This window comes from Pagrus major, chromosome 13 (genome assembly GCF_040436345.1).
Source record: "Pagrus major chromosome 13, Pma_NU_1.0".
Classification (NCBI taxonomy): domain Eukaryota; kingdom Metazoa; phylum Chordata; class Actinopteri; order Spariformes; family Sparidae; genus Pagrus; species Pagrus major.
In genome coordinates this window covers 12,557,979-12,574,635 of record NC_133227.1, presented here as the reverse complement: position 1 = coordinate 12,574,635, position 16,657 = coordinate 12,557,979, and the positions used below count along the sequence as shown (strand labels likewise).

Here is a 16,657-nt window from a genome sequence, read left to right as displayed (position 1 = left end):
TCCAGTGGTGTCAGTGCCGGGTCTCGCTGACACTCTACATGCCTTATTTCTGAATAATTTTTATCTAACTCGTTTCAAAGATTGTTCATAATTTATCATGATGGTTACTGAGGCATTCTAATCTAAACCCGCTGAAGAAATGCCAAGGCTGTGCTGCTTGGTTTGCATTTTGTGTGCAGGGAAGCATACACTGCTACTGTGCTCCCTCTCTGGCCGCACATCCTCTGGTCTCTCCCATGGACACCCCCATAGCAGGCTGCTCAATTTCTCATGCATGGCTGCCTCAGGCGGAGCAGGGAAATGAGTGTAAAATGCCTTCTTGGTTGAGGATGAGGATTATCACTGGAGTGGTGAGATGGGCCCCCACAGCGGCTCCATGCCACCTCACTGCTCATAGCAGCGTGGAGTCTCTAGCATATCTGTCACTGTTCCTCTGAAGTACTCACTCTGCTACTCTCCACACACACACGCACGGGGATATCTTATCGGCGGAGTCCTAACACAAACCGTGTTTTGTTCTATTGATTCTATGATTTTTTTGTAATCAGAGCAGGCAAGCTTTATTACATTTGTGTGGGCTTAAATTTATTATACCCATGTGTTGCATTGACCCGGAGACATGAAATCTGGCAGGCTCACCAAACTTGAAGGGTTCACTGATCTATATCTAATCTTGCTGCTCTGAGCAGAAACTTTCACCATGATGCACTTCAGCTTTTAACAATGTCAGCCTCACTTAGCGTGTTTAGCTGAATTTTATTGCACTGCAAATCATTCAATTTTACACAAAGAACACAAACGCTGTGGGCTAATAAACTGGCCTGGAGCAAATGCCCGAGCATTTCCTCAGGTATGGTTGTGATTGGAAAATGTTTCGGCTCATAAGAAAGGAGTGATGTGTGGCTTAATAACAGAAAAGTGAAGTGTCAGCTTGCAGTTTATCCAGCAGGTTCAGGGCTGAGCTGGAAATGTTGACTGACTTTTGCATAGGAAGGAATTAAAGCTTTTTGCAGCAGAGCTAATTGCAACTGTGGGGCTATACTTCTGCCTGATGATTATTAAGATTTTTTTTAGAGTACACTGGAGCATGACAGGAAATGTAGAGCAGAACAAGCAACAAAGGTGCTCTCATTTTAAATAGTTTTAATATGAGTAGGGCTCATTATGTTCTTTTTTTATTAAGTGTGTAATTGGAGTGTTAAGCCCAGTTAAGGTGGACTTTGCAGGGGAGGGAGCAGTGTCTGCACTCGACTAAGCTTGGCCAGTGTCCAAAAAGTCATGGTAAAGATCTACAAATGTTGTGTTTGCGTTGCCTTTTCATCTGCGTCCTATCTTGAACGTGCCCTGGCTGCAGCAGAGAGAGGGAGAGCTGTGCAGGGACTTCCTCCTAATGGGTCCGTGCCAGAAGTTGTTCCCCACATACAGCTCGGGACATGATGTGCTCACCCTCCCTCCGTCTCTCTCTCACTCTCTCTCTCATACTCACCCCCCCACCCCCCAACCCCCCGCTTTCCTCACTGTTGCTTGCCAGCCCAAAAATAAACCTTACCTCAGAGGGCCACTCATTGAAATGTTTATTGAATGTCTTTCTCTCTCCTGCTGCTTCTCTTTGCTACCCATTTCTCGTTCTCTCTCCATCCTGCATTCTTGTTCTCTCATGTGTAAACATGTGTGCAGTTTAAACCCACTCTGCATTCCTTTTGTTGTGAATGTGGTCGTGCCCTACTGCCTTATTACGCGAACTCTCTTCTCAAATGTAGTGAGACAGTTGGATAACAGTATATTGTTATTTGAAGCAATGTGGCGAACGTTGCTGCTTTGGTTTTTAAAAAGAACACCAGGATGTGCTGTGTACTAGTGCAGGGAGTGTTAGTTTTTTTCATGCCTCATTTAAATGTACAGTAAATCAAGACCACAGTTGAGTTTTTCTTTCCCTTTTCTTTTACTGTGAAGAATGTGGTAAATTAACAATGTTGACATTGGAAGCTGACATTACAGTAGTTACTCTTCTTCATTGTCTGATAGGAATCATTTCTTATTGTCCAGAAATACTCAAAACAACCACCCCCTGGCTTCCACTGTCGGACACATGTATTAAGTATCAATTAGATGTCAACTATTAAGTTAATTGCCAACTATTTTCTTAATCGATTAATCAGTTTGAGTAATTTTTTAAGAGAAAAAAGTTAGAAATCTCTCATTTCCAGCTTCTTTAATGTGAATAATTTTTGGTTTCTTTGCTTTTCTGACAGTGAACTGAATATCTTTGTGTTGTAGATAAAACAAGATATTTAAGGACGTCATCTTGGGCTTTTGGAAACACTAATCAGCATTTTACACCATTTTCTGACATTTTATAGACCAAAAAACTAATTGGGAATATAATCAACAGATTAATCAACAGGGAAAGTAATCATTAATGACAGCCCCAGCCTTTACTAATTCTCGTCTTTTTCTCTTTCTGCCCTCAGTAACATCCCCAGTGTGGGAAGCACCATGGACCAGGACTACAGCCAGACCTACACCCCTCAGACCCACACACCCTTCATGTCAAACAGTGCTCCACCAAGTAACAGTGGCACAGGTATTCTGCCGTCACCTGCCACCCCACGTTTCTCTGCACCCACCCCACGTACGCCACGCACTCCACGCACACCTCGAGGCCCCGCCAGCGTCCAGGGCTCACTCAAATACGAGAACTCGGACCTGTACTCTCCAGCATCCACCCCCTCCACCTGCCGACCGCTCAACTCAGTCGAGCCGGCCACCGTCCCCTCCATCCCCGAGGCCCACAGCCTCTACGTCACCCTCATCCTCTCTGAGTCAGTCATGAACCTCTTCAAGGACTGCAACTTTGACAGCTGCTGCATCTGTGTATGTAACATGAACATTAAAGGAGCTGATGTGGGCGTGTACCTGAGCGACCCAGTCAGCGAGGCCCAGGAAACCTGCAGCTGCGGCTTCAGCGCTGTGGTCAACCGGCGTTACGGCAACGGCTCGGGCCTCTTCCTGGAGGACGAGCTGGATATCATCGGCCGTGGCTCGGATGTCAGCCGAGAGGCAGAAAAACGCTTTGAGGAGCTGCGGCTCTCCTCGCTGGAGAGAACAGGAGTCGGAAGGGGCGACCGTGTACCAGATGAGATCATTCTCCTCCTGCAGGACCAGTGTACCAACCCTTTTTCACCCATTTCAACCCTGGAGCATGACATAGTGACACGGGGGCCAAGTGGGGCTCCAGTACCACCTTGTGTCAGGGTGGAGGAGAGGGACTACCACAGCGACTGCTACATGGCGCTGGAGCATGGCAGACAGTTCATGGACAACATGTCAGGTGGCAAGGTGGACGAGGCGCTGGTTAAGAGCACCTGCTTGCACCACTGGGCCAAACAAAACGGTGAGAAATATGGCATTCTAGATTGTTTTTAATGTGTGGACACCAAACTGTTTATTTGTTTATTTTTGGCATCTGCAGTTTTTGGCCTGTTTTTATTTAACCACAGAATAGTTGAAAGAGGCCGTCTGCAAATAATCATTCATCTAAAACACTTGTTCACCACGAAAGCAAAGCCAAATTAGAAAAAAAGTGTATTTATCAAGGTTCATGTGGCTAAATGTTTGCAGGCATTGTTTTCAAACATTTTGTTTTTGTGGTGCTAATAGTCTACCTGAGATTGTTTTGTTTTGAGATATTGTTCCTTTTCGAGGATATTCTTCAAACAGATGAAACTGCATTTGTTACACCATCAGTCTCATTAAATACACATCTTCAATTCAAGTGTTAAACAGTTTTTTGATGCTGTAGTTTAAAAAAATTCATTTTGGAAAACTTTGGAGTAATATATCCAATTTATATTTTCAAGACCACAGTTGAGATTTTCTTTTCTTTCTTTTCTTTTCTTTTTTTTACTGTGGAGAACATGGTAAAATTAACAGTATTACTACTAACATAGGGATCATCAAAATGACCCCCGAATAATATCCAATTTATATTTTCACTTTCACTTCATCAGAAACAGAATTAGTTTTAAGTCAAACTTGTATATGTTCAAAAGTCCAAAAGTTACATCTAGACATTTACAAATAACCATAACTAAATGTAGGACTAAAAGAGATTATCGTAAACTGTGTGAGTGTTGAGATTCTTACGTTGTGATTCATCTGTAGCTTCCCCTTTACTCCTCTGTTCTCCAGCAGTGGACGTGAGTGCGCTGTGCTCTCAGGACGTGCTGCGGGTGCTGTTATCCCTCCAGCCTCTACTCCAAGACGCAATCCAGAAGAAGAGGACAGTGAGGTCGTGGGGCGTTCAGGGTCCCCTCACCTGGCAGCAGTTCCACAAGATGGCTGGACGGGGCTCTTATGGTAAATCTGGGGAAAATCTGGGGAAGGTTTTTCAAAGTTGTGACTTATGCTTTGCTTTACCATCTAGTTTAGCTGTATTAAAATCAATATAAATATATGATGAAGATGTCAGACTTTTCTGCCAAGAGTGTGATTCTTGAAAAACCTCCAAACTGATGGTCCAATCCAGGACTGTATGGGTGATATCAACATTTGGTGTTGGTGTGTGTGACATTTGGGATGTGTTGGTCTCGGGGTAGAAAAACTCTGGCTGATGTCAGATCAATAAGCAGTGTGGTCCCTCTGCTGTGGTCCAGATGTCAGCTCTGTTGGGAGGAGCTGTCAGATAGTTTGGTGACCTCATACTTTGATGCACAGTGGAGGGCAGGAGGAGGAGGGAGGCTGGCTGACACCTTACCTGTTAACAACACTCGCTCACTGGTTCTTTCTTTCTGCCTCCTTCCACACCTGGTGTACCCCTCCTCCTCCCTTTCCTCCTTCTTCCACTTCGCTCCCACAGGCACCGACGAGTCCCCGGAGCCCCTGCCCATTCCCACCTTCCTGGTGGGTTATGAGTACGACTTTGTGGTGCTGTCTCCGTTTGGTCTGCCCTACTGGGAAAAACTGTTGCTGGATCCCTTTGGCTCCCAGCGGGACATCGGGTACCTGGTGGTTTGTCCTGACAACGAGGCCCTGCTCAGCGGTGCCAAGAGCTTCTTCCGAGACCTCACAGCTGTCTACGAGGTAGATAATCTGATAAAACACTTAAGCATTAGCACTATCCAAATGTAACACTCTCTTCTCTTCACCTCGGGTTTGGCAGGTAATTATGCAAATAGAATAATTATCTAAGACTTAATCCTGATAGAATAATCACTTTCTATTGGACACGTGTAACAATATTTTGTTGTTGACATGATCAATGATGAAAAAAGCACTGCAACTACACTCAAGCCTTAGTTAACTATTCTTAAAATGACATCAGTGTACCAGTTTACACACTCATTGTTTCTGCCACTCTGCTTGTATCTGTTTCCCTACAGTCATGTCGACTTGGTCAGCACCGGCCCATTTCTAAAGGCTACCCCGACGGCATAGTCCTCGTCGGTGGAAATGGAGCAAAAAACCTGGTGGATCAGCCAGTCAGCGACTGGTTCCTCAAGGCTGCCAGCGGCAACAGCGACGCCTTCACTAAGCTCAAACTCTATGCACAAGTGTGCCGCCACAACCTCGGTAAGTGTCTTTTATAGCCAGCTGCATTTTTGATTCTTCATGGTGCCTGTGTTTTCTCTCGCTCAGTGCTCGCCTCAGTCAGTTCTTTGTTGCTAAGTTTCCACCTTCAACACCACTTGGTTTAGTATGTAAAAGGCTAGCTAGACAGCCTTGGCTGCTTGAAAGAGAGCTTGAAATGAGTGTAGGAGGAGGTGAAGTTGAAATGTAATAAATTGAGTGTCTTTTTATTTTTCTTTATATGTATTTTTCTCATATGATGTAATTAATAAAAGACCAATACTTTCTTTTCTTTTAGCTCCGTACCTCGCATCACAGCCATTGGACAGTTCCCTCCTCACACAGCCCACTCCCCCGCCCTCGTCTAGCCAGTCATCATCCACACAACTCTCTAGCTCTGCCTCCAGCTCAGTGGGCCAGCAGGGCTCAGTGAACGCTGCAGGCTCCTCCGCTTCCAACAACGGCAGCAGCAACAGTGGGTCCGCAAATGGCTCTGCGTCATCCAACAGCCTGGTGACATCCGCAGGCCAGCCTGGTAGCGGGATGCCTTCTGCCAAACCCACCTCTTTCCCTCCCTTTGGGAACATGGGCAGCCAGGGCCAGGGAGGGGGCCCCCAGAGTGGACAGCTGGGACAGCAGGCTGGTACCCAGAATACTGGCACCTCAGGGGACAACTCCAGCAGCCAGGCCCAGGGGCCCACAGAGCCTCCTGAAAGGTACTTCAGGACACACAAAGGATGCACACCATCAGCTCAGAAAAGGCAGAATGTTTTTGATCAGTTTTGTACATCACAACAAGCTTTGTTCATCTGTATTTTACATACTTTTTGTATTTACTGTGGCGTATAGGTCATTCCTTCTATGAAAGGCAATAAAACAATAAATCCATAAGAAACATTTTATCATCAAGGCTAAATATTAGTCCTTAGTTCTTTAATTTTAGCAATGAGGTTGCTAGGCTTTATTTTTCAGCAGTGTAAATATGTCTCAGCCATTCAGAAGCTGAGGAAAAAAACTAAGAACTGACCCGAGGACATAAATGGTTGTATAATACTGTGTTTGTGATCTTCTTTTGCCTTCCTCAGCACTTTGGAACGAGAGAAGGTAGGTGTGCCCACGGACGGGGAGTCCCACGCCATCACGTATCCACCTGCCATCGTTGTTTACATCGTGGACCCCTTTAGCTATGAGGAGGCCGACGGCGGCCCGGGGCCGGTGCCGGCCCACTCCAGTGTGTGGACGCTGGGTTTGCTACGCTGCTACCTTGAGATGCTTCAGTTACTGCCCCCACATATCCGCAATTCTATATCTGTACAGGTAAGTGGAGTTCCCAGGAGAGCCGCATTTTAATTGCTGACCGTATTGTATTTCATTATCATGAAGGTAGCTGCATAAAAGAAAATTCAATGTTAGTGTGTCAGTTGCTCCTTAAGGTTAACAGATTGCACCCAATTGCATCGTAGCTGTCTTTTCCATCATCAGAAGCAATAAATTATTCACACTTGCAGAGTGACCAGAAAAAAAGAAACTCCCTAACAATGTAATGCAGTACTAGAGCAATACTTCTCTTACCCAGTGTCCAGATTGAAAAGTTGGACTAAAGTTTTTCCCAACTTTTTTGTCAGAGCATTGTGGGAGAGTGTTATAGTTAAGTTTCCTTTGTCTGACAACTTGTGTCTTTTTCCTCAGATTGTCCCCTGCCAGTACCTGCTTCAGCCAGTGCGAGGTGAAGACCGTCATATCTACGCCCAGCACCTCAAGTCTCTAGCCTTCTCTGTCTTTGCTCAGTGCAGACGGCCACTGCCCACCTCCACCAATGTCAAGTCACTGACGGGCTTCGGCCCCGGGTTGGCCATCGACACAGCACTGAAGAGCCCAGAGGTAAATGCAACACATGGCCAAGATGGAGCAGTTTGCACTATTGTTACTTTGACATAACCCCACTGTAAAGGTGTTGTGCTGCTTTGCAGTTGCAGTTTAGCTCTTTAGCTGATCAGTAGCAGCGCTCTGTCTGCTGTGTGTGTTAGCAACAACATGCTAGTGTTGTCCTCTGATCGATAGGCGAGCAGACAGAGGCTGACACTGTGGCCTGAGCAGCAACATTTTAGTTGCTTTGAGCTCTCCCGCCAGACATGAACCTGACCTGATTTGACCCAGCCTTTTGCCTCGTCTGTGTTCAGTCTGCCACTGAAAAGAAAGAAGGCAATGAGATATAGAGTTCTTAGTCTAACCATCCTTGTAGTTTTTTTCTGCTGGAACAGGACCAAAGGAACTTGTAACCCTCTGCTGGTCCAGAGTTTTCTTTCCATTATCTGCTTGGCTAGCTCCCTGAGACCTCCATAATGGGATCTCGACTCCAGGTTTAGACAAAGGGGCGCTTTAGATCAGGACCTAATTCAGTTGACTTCCTTGCAGCCATTGCTACCTTTTCCCTTTAACACACTGGCAAACCTTGAGCTGCCTCGCTGGTAGAACTGGGATATGGATGGAACAGTTGGAGTGACACAAGGGACAGTATTTCGTTATGAGGATACCCTAAATGTGAACTCAGCAGAAATTAGGATTGAAAGAAAGGATTTCACGTGGCTGCGAAATACCAGCAGCCAATCATGCGTACACAACATTTACATATGTGGAGCATGTCAAATTTGTATCCATTAGCGTAGAAGGGCTGAACAATTTATCCTAAATCCTTTTTCCTCTTCACCTTCCAATCTGCAGAGGCCGGAGTGTTTGCGTCTGTATACACCTCCGTTCATCCTAGCGCCGGTAAAGGACAAGCAGACGGAGCTCGGGGAGACATTCGGGGAGGCGTCGCAGAAATACAACGTGCTGTTTGTGGGATACTGTCTGTCCCACGACCAACGCTGGCTCTTGGCTACGTGCACTGACCTGTATGGGGAACTCCTGGAGACCTGCATCATTAACATAGATGTACCCAACAGGTAGGACTACCAACATCTGCACGATATTCAAACCTAGCAGCTTTACAGTGTTAATTTACATCTCGAGGAATCACTAAATGCCACTTAACAGGTGTGACACAACTCAGGGAAATAATGTATTAGCTGTGACACTATGCTTTTATTTAATTTTAACTATCTGGGTTATTGCATTCTGAACACCATAACACTCACACTGGGACTCGCTATTATCCTCCACATTTTGGACTGATTCATTTTTCTCTGTGAATATCCTGTATTCATTCATTCATGGCTGCAATACAGATGTCTAACTTTACAAAAGGTGCACTGAAGTGGTCACCAACGTGTCTGCTCGATATCAATACCGTGATATTTTTGCATTAATTATGTCATTCTAGCTGTTAAATGCATTACTTTAGCTCTGATGCAGCCATCTCTCTCTGTCTGTAGTCCCTCTGGTCTCACTCAATGTCCCCCCCACAACACTATTGAATAGTTACACATCATGAGTAATGGCCTATCGACTATGTGTAATCCGAATCTGCAAAGTAACTAGTAACTAAAGTTTTAGGTTTGTAAAGTACAAGTACCTCAATATTGTACTTAAGTACAGTGCTTGAGTAAGTTGTGCGTTGTTACATTCCATCACTGGAAATTCTGAATATTGACACTAAAATTTTCGTTTTACTGTGAATGTATATCAGTTTCAAATATTGGTTATTGGTCTCCTTGATTACTTAATTATAAAATAATAATAATTGCTACCATCAGTCGAACCCTATTCAGCAACACCTCTTTTAGTCTTTGTCCAGAATACGTTGAAAAGTGTTTCTGACGTGTGTCAATGTGTGTTCCGTAGGGCACGGAGGAAAAAGGGCTCCGTTCGGCGGCTCGGCCTGCAGAAGCTTTGGGATTGGTGCTTGGGACTGGTACAAATGACGTCAGTCCCCTGGAGGGTGGTGATTGGTCGGCTGGGAAGGATAGGACACGGAGAGTTAAAAGGTAAGGAAGACTGTTGTGCTTAAATGCTTTTTCCTGACCAAAAAAAGAGCGTTCAGGTGTGTTTGATAACGGTGTATGACTTGTTCATTCATCCCTGTTGCTCTGCTCTCTTGATGTTCAGACTGGAGTATTCTGCTGAGCAGGAGAAACCTCCAGTCACTGAGTCGCCGTCTGAAGGAGATGTGCAGAATGTGTGGCATCTCGGCCTCAGATACGCCCAGCATCCTCAGCGTGTGCTTGGTTGCCATGGAGCCCCAGGGATCCTTTATCATTATGCCAGGTACAGTGTGTGCACATGACAAAGATTATAAATACACTTACTATCTGTTTTAACGCACACTTCTCATTTGAGTCGTGCTGAGAAAGGCAGCACCTAGGTGTGTGTGTGTGTGTGTGTGTGTGTCTGTTTGAAAGGACGTGATGGATGGCAGCAGCATATCACAATGCGTGTCCCCTCCTTGTCCAGATCAGATTGATGGCAGGGTAGATCATGTACCTTTCGCTCATAAAGCACTAGCTCTCAGATGCCCATTGATCTCAAAGCGGTGTGATGGAGAGGCAGATCAATGGGTTTATTTTGGGAAACGAGTGGGGGATTGTCAGTGCATCATACCAGGACTGTGATGAGCGATGCTGGGCTGAGGACATCTCCTTCCTTAAAAGCTCTTCAGGCTGAAAGAGATTAACAAGGCAGTCTTAGCCTTAGATGACTATGATATATACAGATGTTTACATCACTGAAACAGAATTTAAATATAGGAGAGTTGTTGACGGGTGTGATCTTGTAAATTTAGTTTCTTTGATTATGATGCACATGTATGGATACTCGCCACTGTGAGATTAGATTATGCAATCAATATTGTATAAGTAATACATTAATGTTTGAACAGCAGTTTCATTCATTTTGAACACTGTAGTCGAATCACAATTTTAAATGACAAAAGCTGTTACTTTAAGCTCAGTTGAAGATGTTAATAGATTATTAACATTCTCATTAGTACGTTCAGTCAGTTAAAATCACTGAGAGGACTTTTTTTTTTACGCTTAATAAACTCAAAAACACTAATGTCTCCACTTTGTCCTTATGGAGGCATTTAAATATATATGTCTCTCCTTGGTCCTCCATGCTTCTGTTTGCTCAAAATTCACTTCTCAATAGTTGTGTAGAGGGAAACTGAGCAAATCACAAGGGCTATACCACCTAACCTAGCGCAATTGTTGCTATTACAATCAGTTCTGTATAAACTGAGTGTTACATTTCAGTTATTTGTTTGTCAGTAGTCATCAGTTCCCTGTTGTTGTTTGAATGCTACAAAGTTAGACTATATTATATTCCTTTGTGAGCAATATGATGCCCTTGGCTCAAACATGCAGAATTTGCTCAGAGATGAGTTAAAAGATCTAACCATACTAGATGAAAAGTAGAGATGCACTGATCATTTTTCAGCATGATAGGTGATGACTAGTGACTGGCCAATCAGTGTCGAATATATCAGATTCTGTGCACACTCATTCCGTTTTTACCTTTCACAATAAGACTTCCATATATACCGGTATACAGTGCATAAATGCTTTTCAGGGGGAACATAAATTCACTTAGACAATTTCACTAACAGGCCACTCAACACAATAGTTTACATCATGTTAGATGTAGTGGGATACTTGATATACTTTGTTTATAAGTTGAATTTTATTAATACTAAAAAGTTTTTGGAGCACTTTATTTTGAGATGTGTTTGAATGACAGTGAGAAAAGGTCCTGTAACCTGGTGAAGTTTTGGAGAAAATGTAAGAGTTAATTAAAAGTTTTATTATGAAATACAATTTTTTTTTTCATAAAGAAAGGTTATACAAATGTTTAGAATTAAAGTTCTTAGAAAGAAAGAAAATCAGAATCGGCAGGTCAGACTTATAAAAAAATCATAAATTGGAATCCGCTAAGAAAAATATCAATTGGTGCATCTCTAATAAAAAGAAAGCAACATTTTGTTTGGTTCTTCTTAGCCTCGCTGTTTATCGACCCTCTCTCCTTCCTCTGTGAATCCCATTAGACTCGGTGTCGACAGGCTCTGTGTTTGGCCGCAGCACCACCTTAAACATGCAGACGTCCCAGCTGAGTACCCCACAGGACACCTCCTGCACCCACATCCTGGTCTTCCCCACCTCAGCTTTCGTCCAAGTGGCCAGCTCCAATTACACCAACATCGACCCCAACATCGACATTCTCAACGCCACCACTGGTCAGTAGTGCTCCTCCATCTATCTTGCAGTCATTGGCTGTGATGCTCTTGTGTTTTTAATTCAGTGTTGCTCAGCCTGTTTTCTAGACATAAAGCAAAGTCACAGATGTGATGGGAAATTACTGTCTTCCCCTTTAATCTGTACTGTTTTTATCCAAATCCTTCCTGTTTACTTTTCCTGTCTATTAAGATTCTGTTTTGTACTAGTATGTGCTTACATTCTTTGTGCATCTACGGCACTCTCAAGTTTATTTCCTTTGTGCAAATATATTTGTTGCCAAAAACTTGAAGCATGGTCACATACATCCAGTACTCAGTAAATAGCAAAATGAACCACACAATAGCATTGATGGTAAAAGGTCCACATTATATTTTCTAAAATGTTTGCTTTGCAAGTTATTTCTACAAAATTAAACCAACATATTTTGGCTATTAACATACAGATCAGAGGGGGAAGAAATTTTGTGAAGAGGATTTTGGATGCTTTTCAGAGACACAGAAGCTAATCAGTTCAAAGAAATCTTACCCCCAGACCTGTTGAGTAATTGTCCTGCTCTCCTCAGATGGGTCAGACGCTATCGGGATCTTTGACCTGCTGGACCAGGAAAACGAGTTGGTGGACCCAGACATCATCAACATCTCGCCCACCACTTCACCAGTACACTCCCCTGGCTCTCATTACCACCACGGAGGTGATGGCAGTAAGGTGAGACAACATTTGCATGCACACAGGTCATGGTAATTAAAGTAGCCTTGATGTCACACCTCATGTCTCCTTCTCCTCTTGTTAAATGAGTCAGAATATAACAGGATCAGCTGGTCTGATTGTACATGTGACAAACAAAGCTAACCTTGAGTTTGTGCTTTATTGCAGGGACAGAGTACAGATCGGATGGAGTCTCATGAAGAGGTTCCTAACCTCTTGCAGCAGCCTCTGGCCCTCGGCTACTTTGTCTCGACGGCTAAAGCCGGCCCACTACCCGACTGGTTCTGGTCAGCCTGTCCGCAGGCTCAGAACCAGTGTCCACTCTTCCTCAAGGTATCAGGCTTAAATGCTCTCAAATGTTTAATTTTTAAATGCTGCCCTTTTACACAAGTGTACAGTGGAATAAGTGTTCTTTTCATGGTTAAACAAGACAACTTAGGGGAATTGTTTTTGACATTTTGGAAAATATACTTGCTTGAGACAATATTGGGGGAAAATAGGTACCATTTCATGTCTACTGTTAAATGTAAAGTTACAGCCAACATCTGATTAGCTTAGGTTGGCACAAAAGACAGGAAATGGGGGAAACATTGAGTCTGTCTCTGTCCAGTTTGTCTACCAGCACCTCCAAAAGCTCATTAAGTAGCATTTTATGTCTTGTTTGTTTAATTTGTATAAAAACAGAATCGTAATAACGACACATATGTGGTTTTATGAGGGGTTATATGATGGACCATCTCTTGGCTGGGTGCAGTAACTTCCTGAAGTCTATGCTGATTGCCTGGAAACCTGCTTACCACTGCTCCTGGCCAAGAAATAGTCTTGGTCAAGAACTTTTAAAAATGCAGTTCACATATAAGCCATTAATGAAATGCAAATATGTTTTGTAGCAAAGCAAGAGGTGGTGTTTTGACTGAACCATTGTCTGTAACAAAAAATGGTATATCCAAGGAAACTACATAGCTTTAGTACAATATCCCTCACTTCTGGAATTGGCTACAGACTCACTGCTGCCCTCACCGCTCTGTGAAAAAAGCTATAATTATTTAGATGAGATGTAATAAAAGGGTCATAACTTCATTATAATGCCATTGAAACCACCTCTTTCCCTGCGCTCCCTCTCTCAGGCCTCTTTGCACCTCCATGTGTCTTCAGTGCAATCAGATGAACTACTGCACAGCAAACACTCCCACCCCCTCGACTCCAATCAGACCTCAGATGTACTCAGGTAAACAACACCAGAACACATCCACCACAAGTCAAGTGCACAAACTACTGTTGAAACCCTGCTGAGTGTGTTTACAGGGGATTGTTTTTATGTGTGGATTAAAAGTTTATTTGGATACAAAAGCGAAGTAGTTTTTAAGATTTAAGTAATTTGTGTGCACTTTGTATGACTAAAGACCTGGATTGGAAATTTTTGAGAAACAAAGGTTTATTTTTTTGTTTTTGGAACCCATACTGGGCTATAGTCAACCTATATCTCCGTATTAAAGAGTACCTGTATTTCTTTGTATGCCTGAACAGATTTGTGCTGGAGCAGTACAACGCCCTCTCCTGGCTGACGTGTGACCCAGCTACACAGGACCGACGATCATGTCTACCCATTCACTTTGTGGTGCTCAACCAGATGTACAACTTCATCATGAACATGTTGTAACCATCAATTACATAGGGGAGTGTCGGGGAAACATTTCACAGAAGAGGAAAGTGGCAACTCCAAAGGGGAGTTTCATCAAGACTGAAGAGAACTGCAAGAACCAGACCAGAGTACGGAGCTGGATCCTGCAACAAGATGGGATAAGACGGCTGTTCTAAGCTGAGACGGTCCTGTCCCCCCGTGGCTGTTACTGGTGGAGACAGTCCTGTCCCTGTGATTCAGAGACATGCACATAGAGACAAGGGAATAAAGAAGATGTTGAATCGCAATGAATGAACGTGAGAGAATGACAGATTGGTTGTCATGGTATGTAGCATGGCAGCAAAGTCACTGGCCAGTCTGTATTGGAGAGACGAGTCTATCTGTAAAGTTATTGGAAGAAAAGGGACATATTTGATTGAGGAAAAAACTCAAGAATGGATCTTTGGTTTTAAGACCTGAAATTCCTTTTTATTCCTTTGGATGAAATAGTATCCAAATGAAATGCCTGCATCTATCTTATTTATTGTACGTTTTTAAATGTATAATTTGTCTTATTTCTTAACCTCTTTTATATATAAAAAATGGAGAAGGTTTATATCACCTTCCTGCTTTAAAGCAATTGGTCTAAGATATATGTAATCGTCTTAATTAAAAAAACAACCAGGAAAAAAAATCCCATAAAAATTAAATAAAGTCCCAGTAGGTTGCTTTTAGAGTATTATTTTTTGTAATGGAGACAGAAATATTTGTATTGTCACAATGTACAGAAGAATTAGAGTGGAGAATTATGTTCCATGCCTTTGAGCATGGAGGACTTACAGCAAAGCTGTAGCTACAGAGGACTTGTACAGCAATGAACTTCACTGTGTTCAAATAAAGAGGTACATTGTTGTATATAGTATTTTATACCACACATTTAGACACAAAACCAAACGGCAATATATATAAATAATTATATATGAATGCCATGCCAGCAGTTGGTGGTGTGGCTTCTGTTTTAGGAATAAAGTGCGTCAACTTATTTTCCTGTGCTTGTGTTTATTGCTTTTGGGAGGGGGACTGTGATGTGCAATTGGACAAGGACACCAATAGTGGAGTGGAAGGAGAACTATTGGCATCTCTTGGAGGTAGCTGACCTCAGGTTTGACCCTTTTTTTATAGGGGAGAAATAAAACGAGAGCTAGAAGGTGAGAATTTGTCTTAACGGCAGACATGCAGTGTCCTGTTCAGCACATCCTTTTAGTTCACTATACCTCTCCTCACTCTGATTGGCTGAGGTCTGGCTCTTTTGGCACCACTTCTGATTGGTTATAGATACATTTAGACCAATCCCATTTTACTTCTGTGTGAAAGTAAATGTGTGGTGTAAATGAACTTAAACCAGCTATGGATGGCTGCCCATTGGATATGCAGTGTATGTGCACAAAGGAAGATCGACTGTCTGGATTTCTCCTGTTCAGAGGGAAACTATACTTTGACTATTGAAAATCCATTGGTATTGCTCTTTACCTTGCATATTTGCCAATATTTGTTGGCTTGGAAAATTTGGCCAACAAAATGTATTTGGTCTCTACTTTTGAGTGTAGATAAATACATTCAATATTTAATAAAACCCTGAAATTTAATTTTCAGTCCAGTGCCATGTTTTCTTTTTGGGGAATCATGGTTGTTTGCAGTCACCATCTGTTTCCACTGTACAGTAGGTCTGCAAGCTTGTTAGCACACACTATTCACAAGTGGGAAAGGCATTGGAATAACCCTGAATAATAATTTTAGTCAGATATCTCACTTGTAAATTGCTGAATTGCCCCGGGGTCGTGTAGTAGCAGCTGGCAATTCTTTCTTTTGAGAATTTTCTGCATTTTTCCTCGCTGTCAGCAGCCTTTGAATACACAGAGGTCCTGCTCTGTTTGCCTCCATCCCTCAGCAACTGCTGTCACTGTGCCCTTGACAGTGTAGTGGAATTCACACTGACAACATATCAGTGACAGGGTAGGTAGAAGTCTGCAGCATTTAAGAGGGAAATCTAAATAGATAATACTCGAAAGACAGACAGGGTATTTGTTTAATTATGGCCACTCACTTAACTTTGTGTGTGCCATGTCACATTACATCTTAATATGGGTCAATGTAGATATTTTTTTAAGATTAGATATTCACTATGACTTATGTTATCAAAATATTAAATTTCTGCAGCGTGTCCAGATATAAATGAAGGGATTGTCTGCCATAAGAGATTGATGAGTGGATACTGTACTGTATCTACATCGTCTGTTTTTCATTAATTATTCATAATGCAGAAATTATTCATGAATGGGAGGTTTCTTCACACACTGGTGGTCTATCTTTATTCAAGGTGTACTCGTCAGGTAAACATGCTCTTTTTTCGGACTCCATGTAGGTGAGAGGTGAAACGTCTTCAAGGAACTGAAACAAGTCCAGTTGCCCATGACCTGGATGACTGAGAACCTTCATCAACACATGTAGATTAATGGTGTCACTATTAGACCACTGCCCTTTACCGGCAAGCTGTATAACTTACAATAAAATATGCTGATGCCACTGCTTTGTTCTG

The 16,657-nt window shown here is 42.9% G+C and overlaps 1 protein-coding gene across 1 annotated transcript in view; it reads left to right on the top strand.

Annotated features, from left to right (window-relative positions):
• med13a (mediator complex subunit 13a) overlaps window positions 1-15,104 on the top strand; it is a 74,995-nt gene extending 59,891 nt beyond the window's left edge. Inside the window, exons 16-30 of the mRNA XM_073479116.1 lie at window positions 2,472-3,394; window positions 4,192-4,359; window positions 4,859-5,082; window positions 5,382-5,571; window positions 5,867-6,284; window positions 6,654-6,885; window positions 7,258-7,449; window positions 8,290-8,513; window positions 9,352-9,494; window positions 9,616-9,774; window positions 11,546-11,734; window positions 12,298-12,440; window positions 12,609-12,773; window positions 13,568-13,668; window positions 13,968-15,104. Of these exons, the coding sequence (XP_073335217.1) occupies window positions 2,472-3,394; window positions 4,192-4,359; window positions 4,859-5,082; window positions 5,382-5,571; window positions 5,867-6,284; window positions 6,654-6,885; window positions 7,258-7,449; window positions 8,290-8,513; window positions 9,352-9,494; window positions 9,616-9,774; window positions 11,546-11,734; window positions 12,298-12,440; window positions 12,609-12,773; window positions 13,568-13,668; window positions 13,968-14,100 (3,604 nt within the window). The 3' untranslated portion in view covers window positions 14,101-15,104. The remainder of the gene's footprint in view (window positions 1-2,471; window positions 3,395-4,191; window positions 4,360-4,858; window positions 5,083-5,381; window positions 5,572-5,866; window positions 6,285-6,653; window positions 6,886-7,257; window positions 7,450-8,289; window positions 8,514-9,351; window positions 9,495-9,615; window positions 9,775-11,545; window positions 11,735-12,297; window positions 12,441-12,608; window positions 12,774-13,567; window positions 13,669-13,967) is intronic.
• The last annotated feature ends 1,553 nt before the right edge of the window (window positions 15,105-16,657 follow it).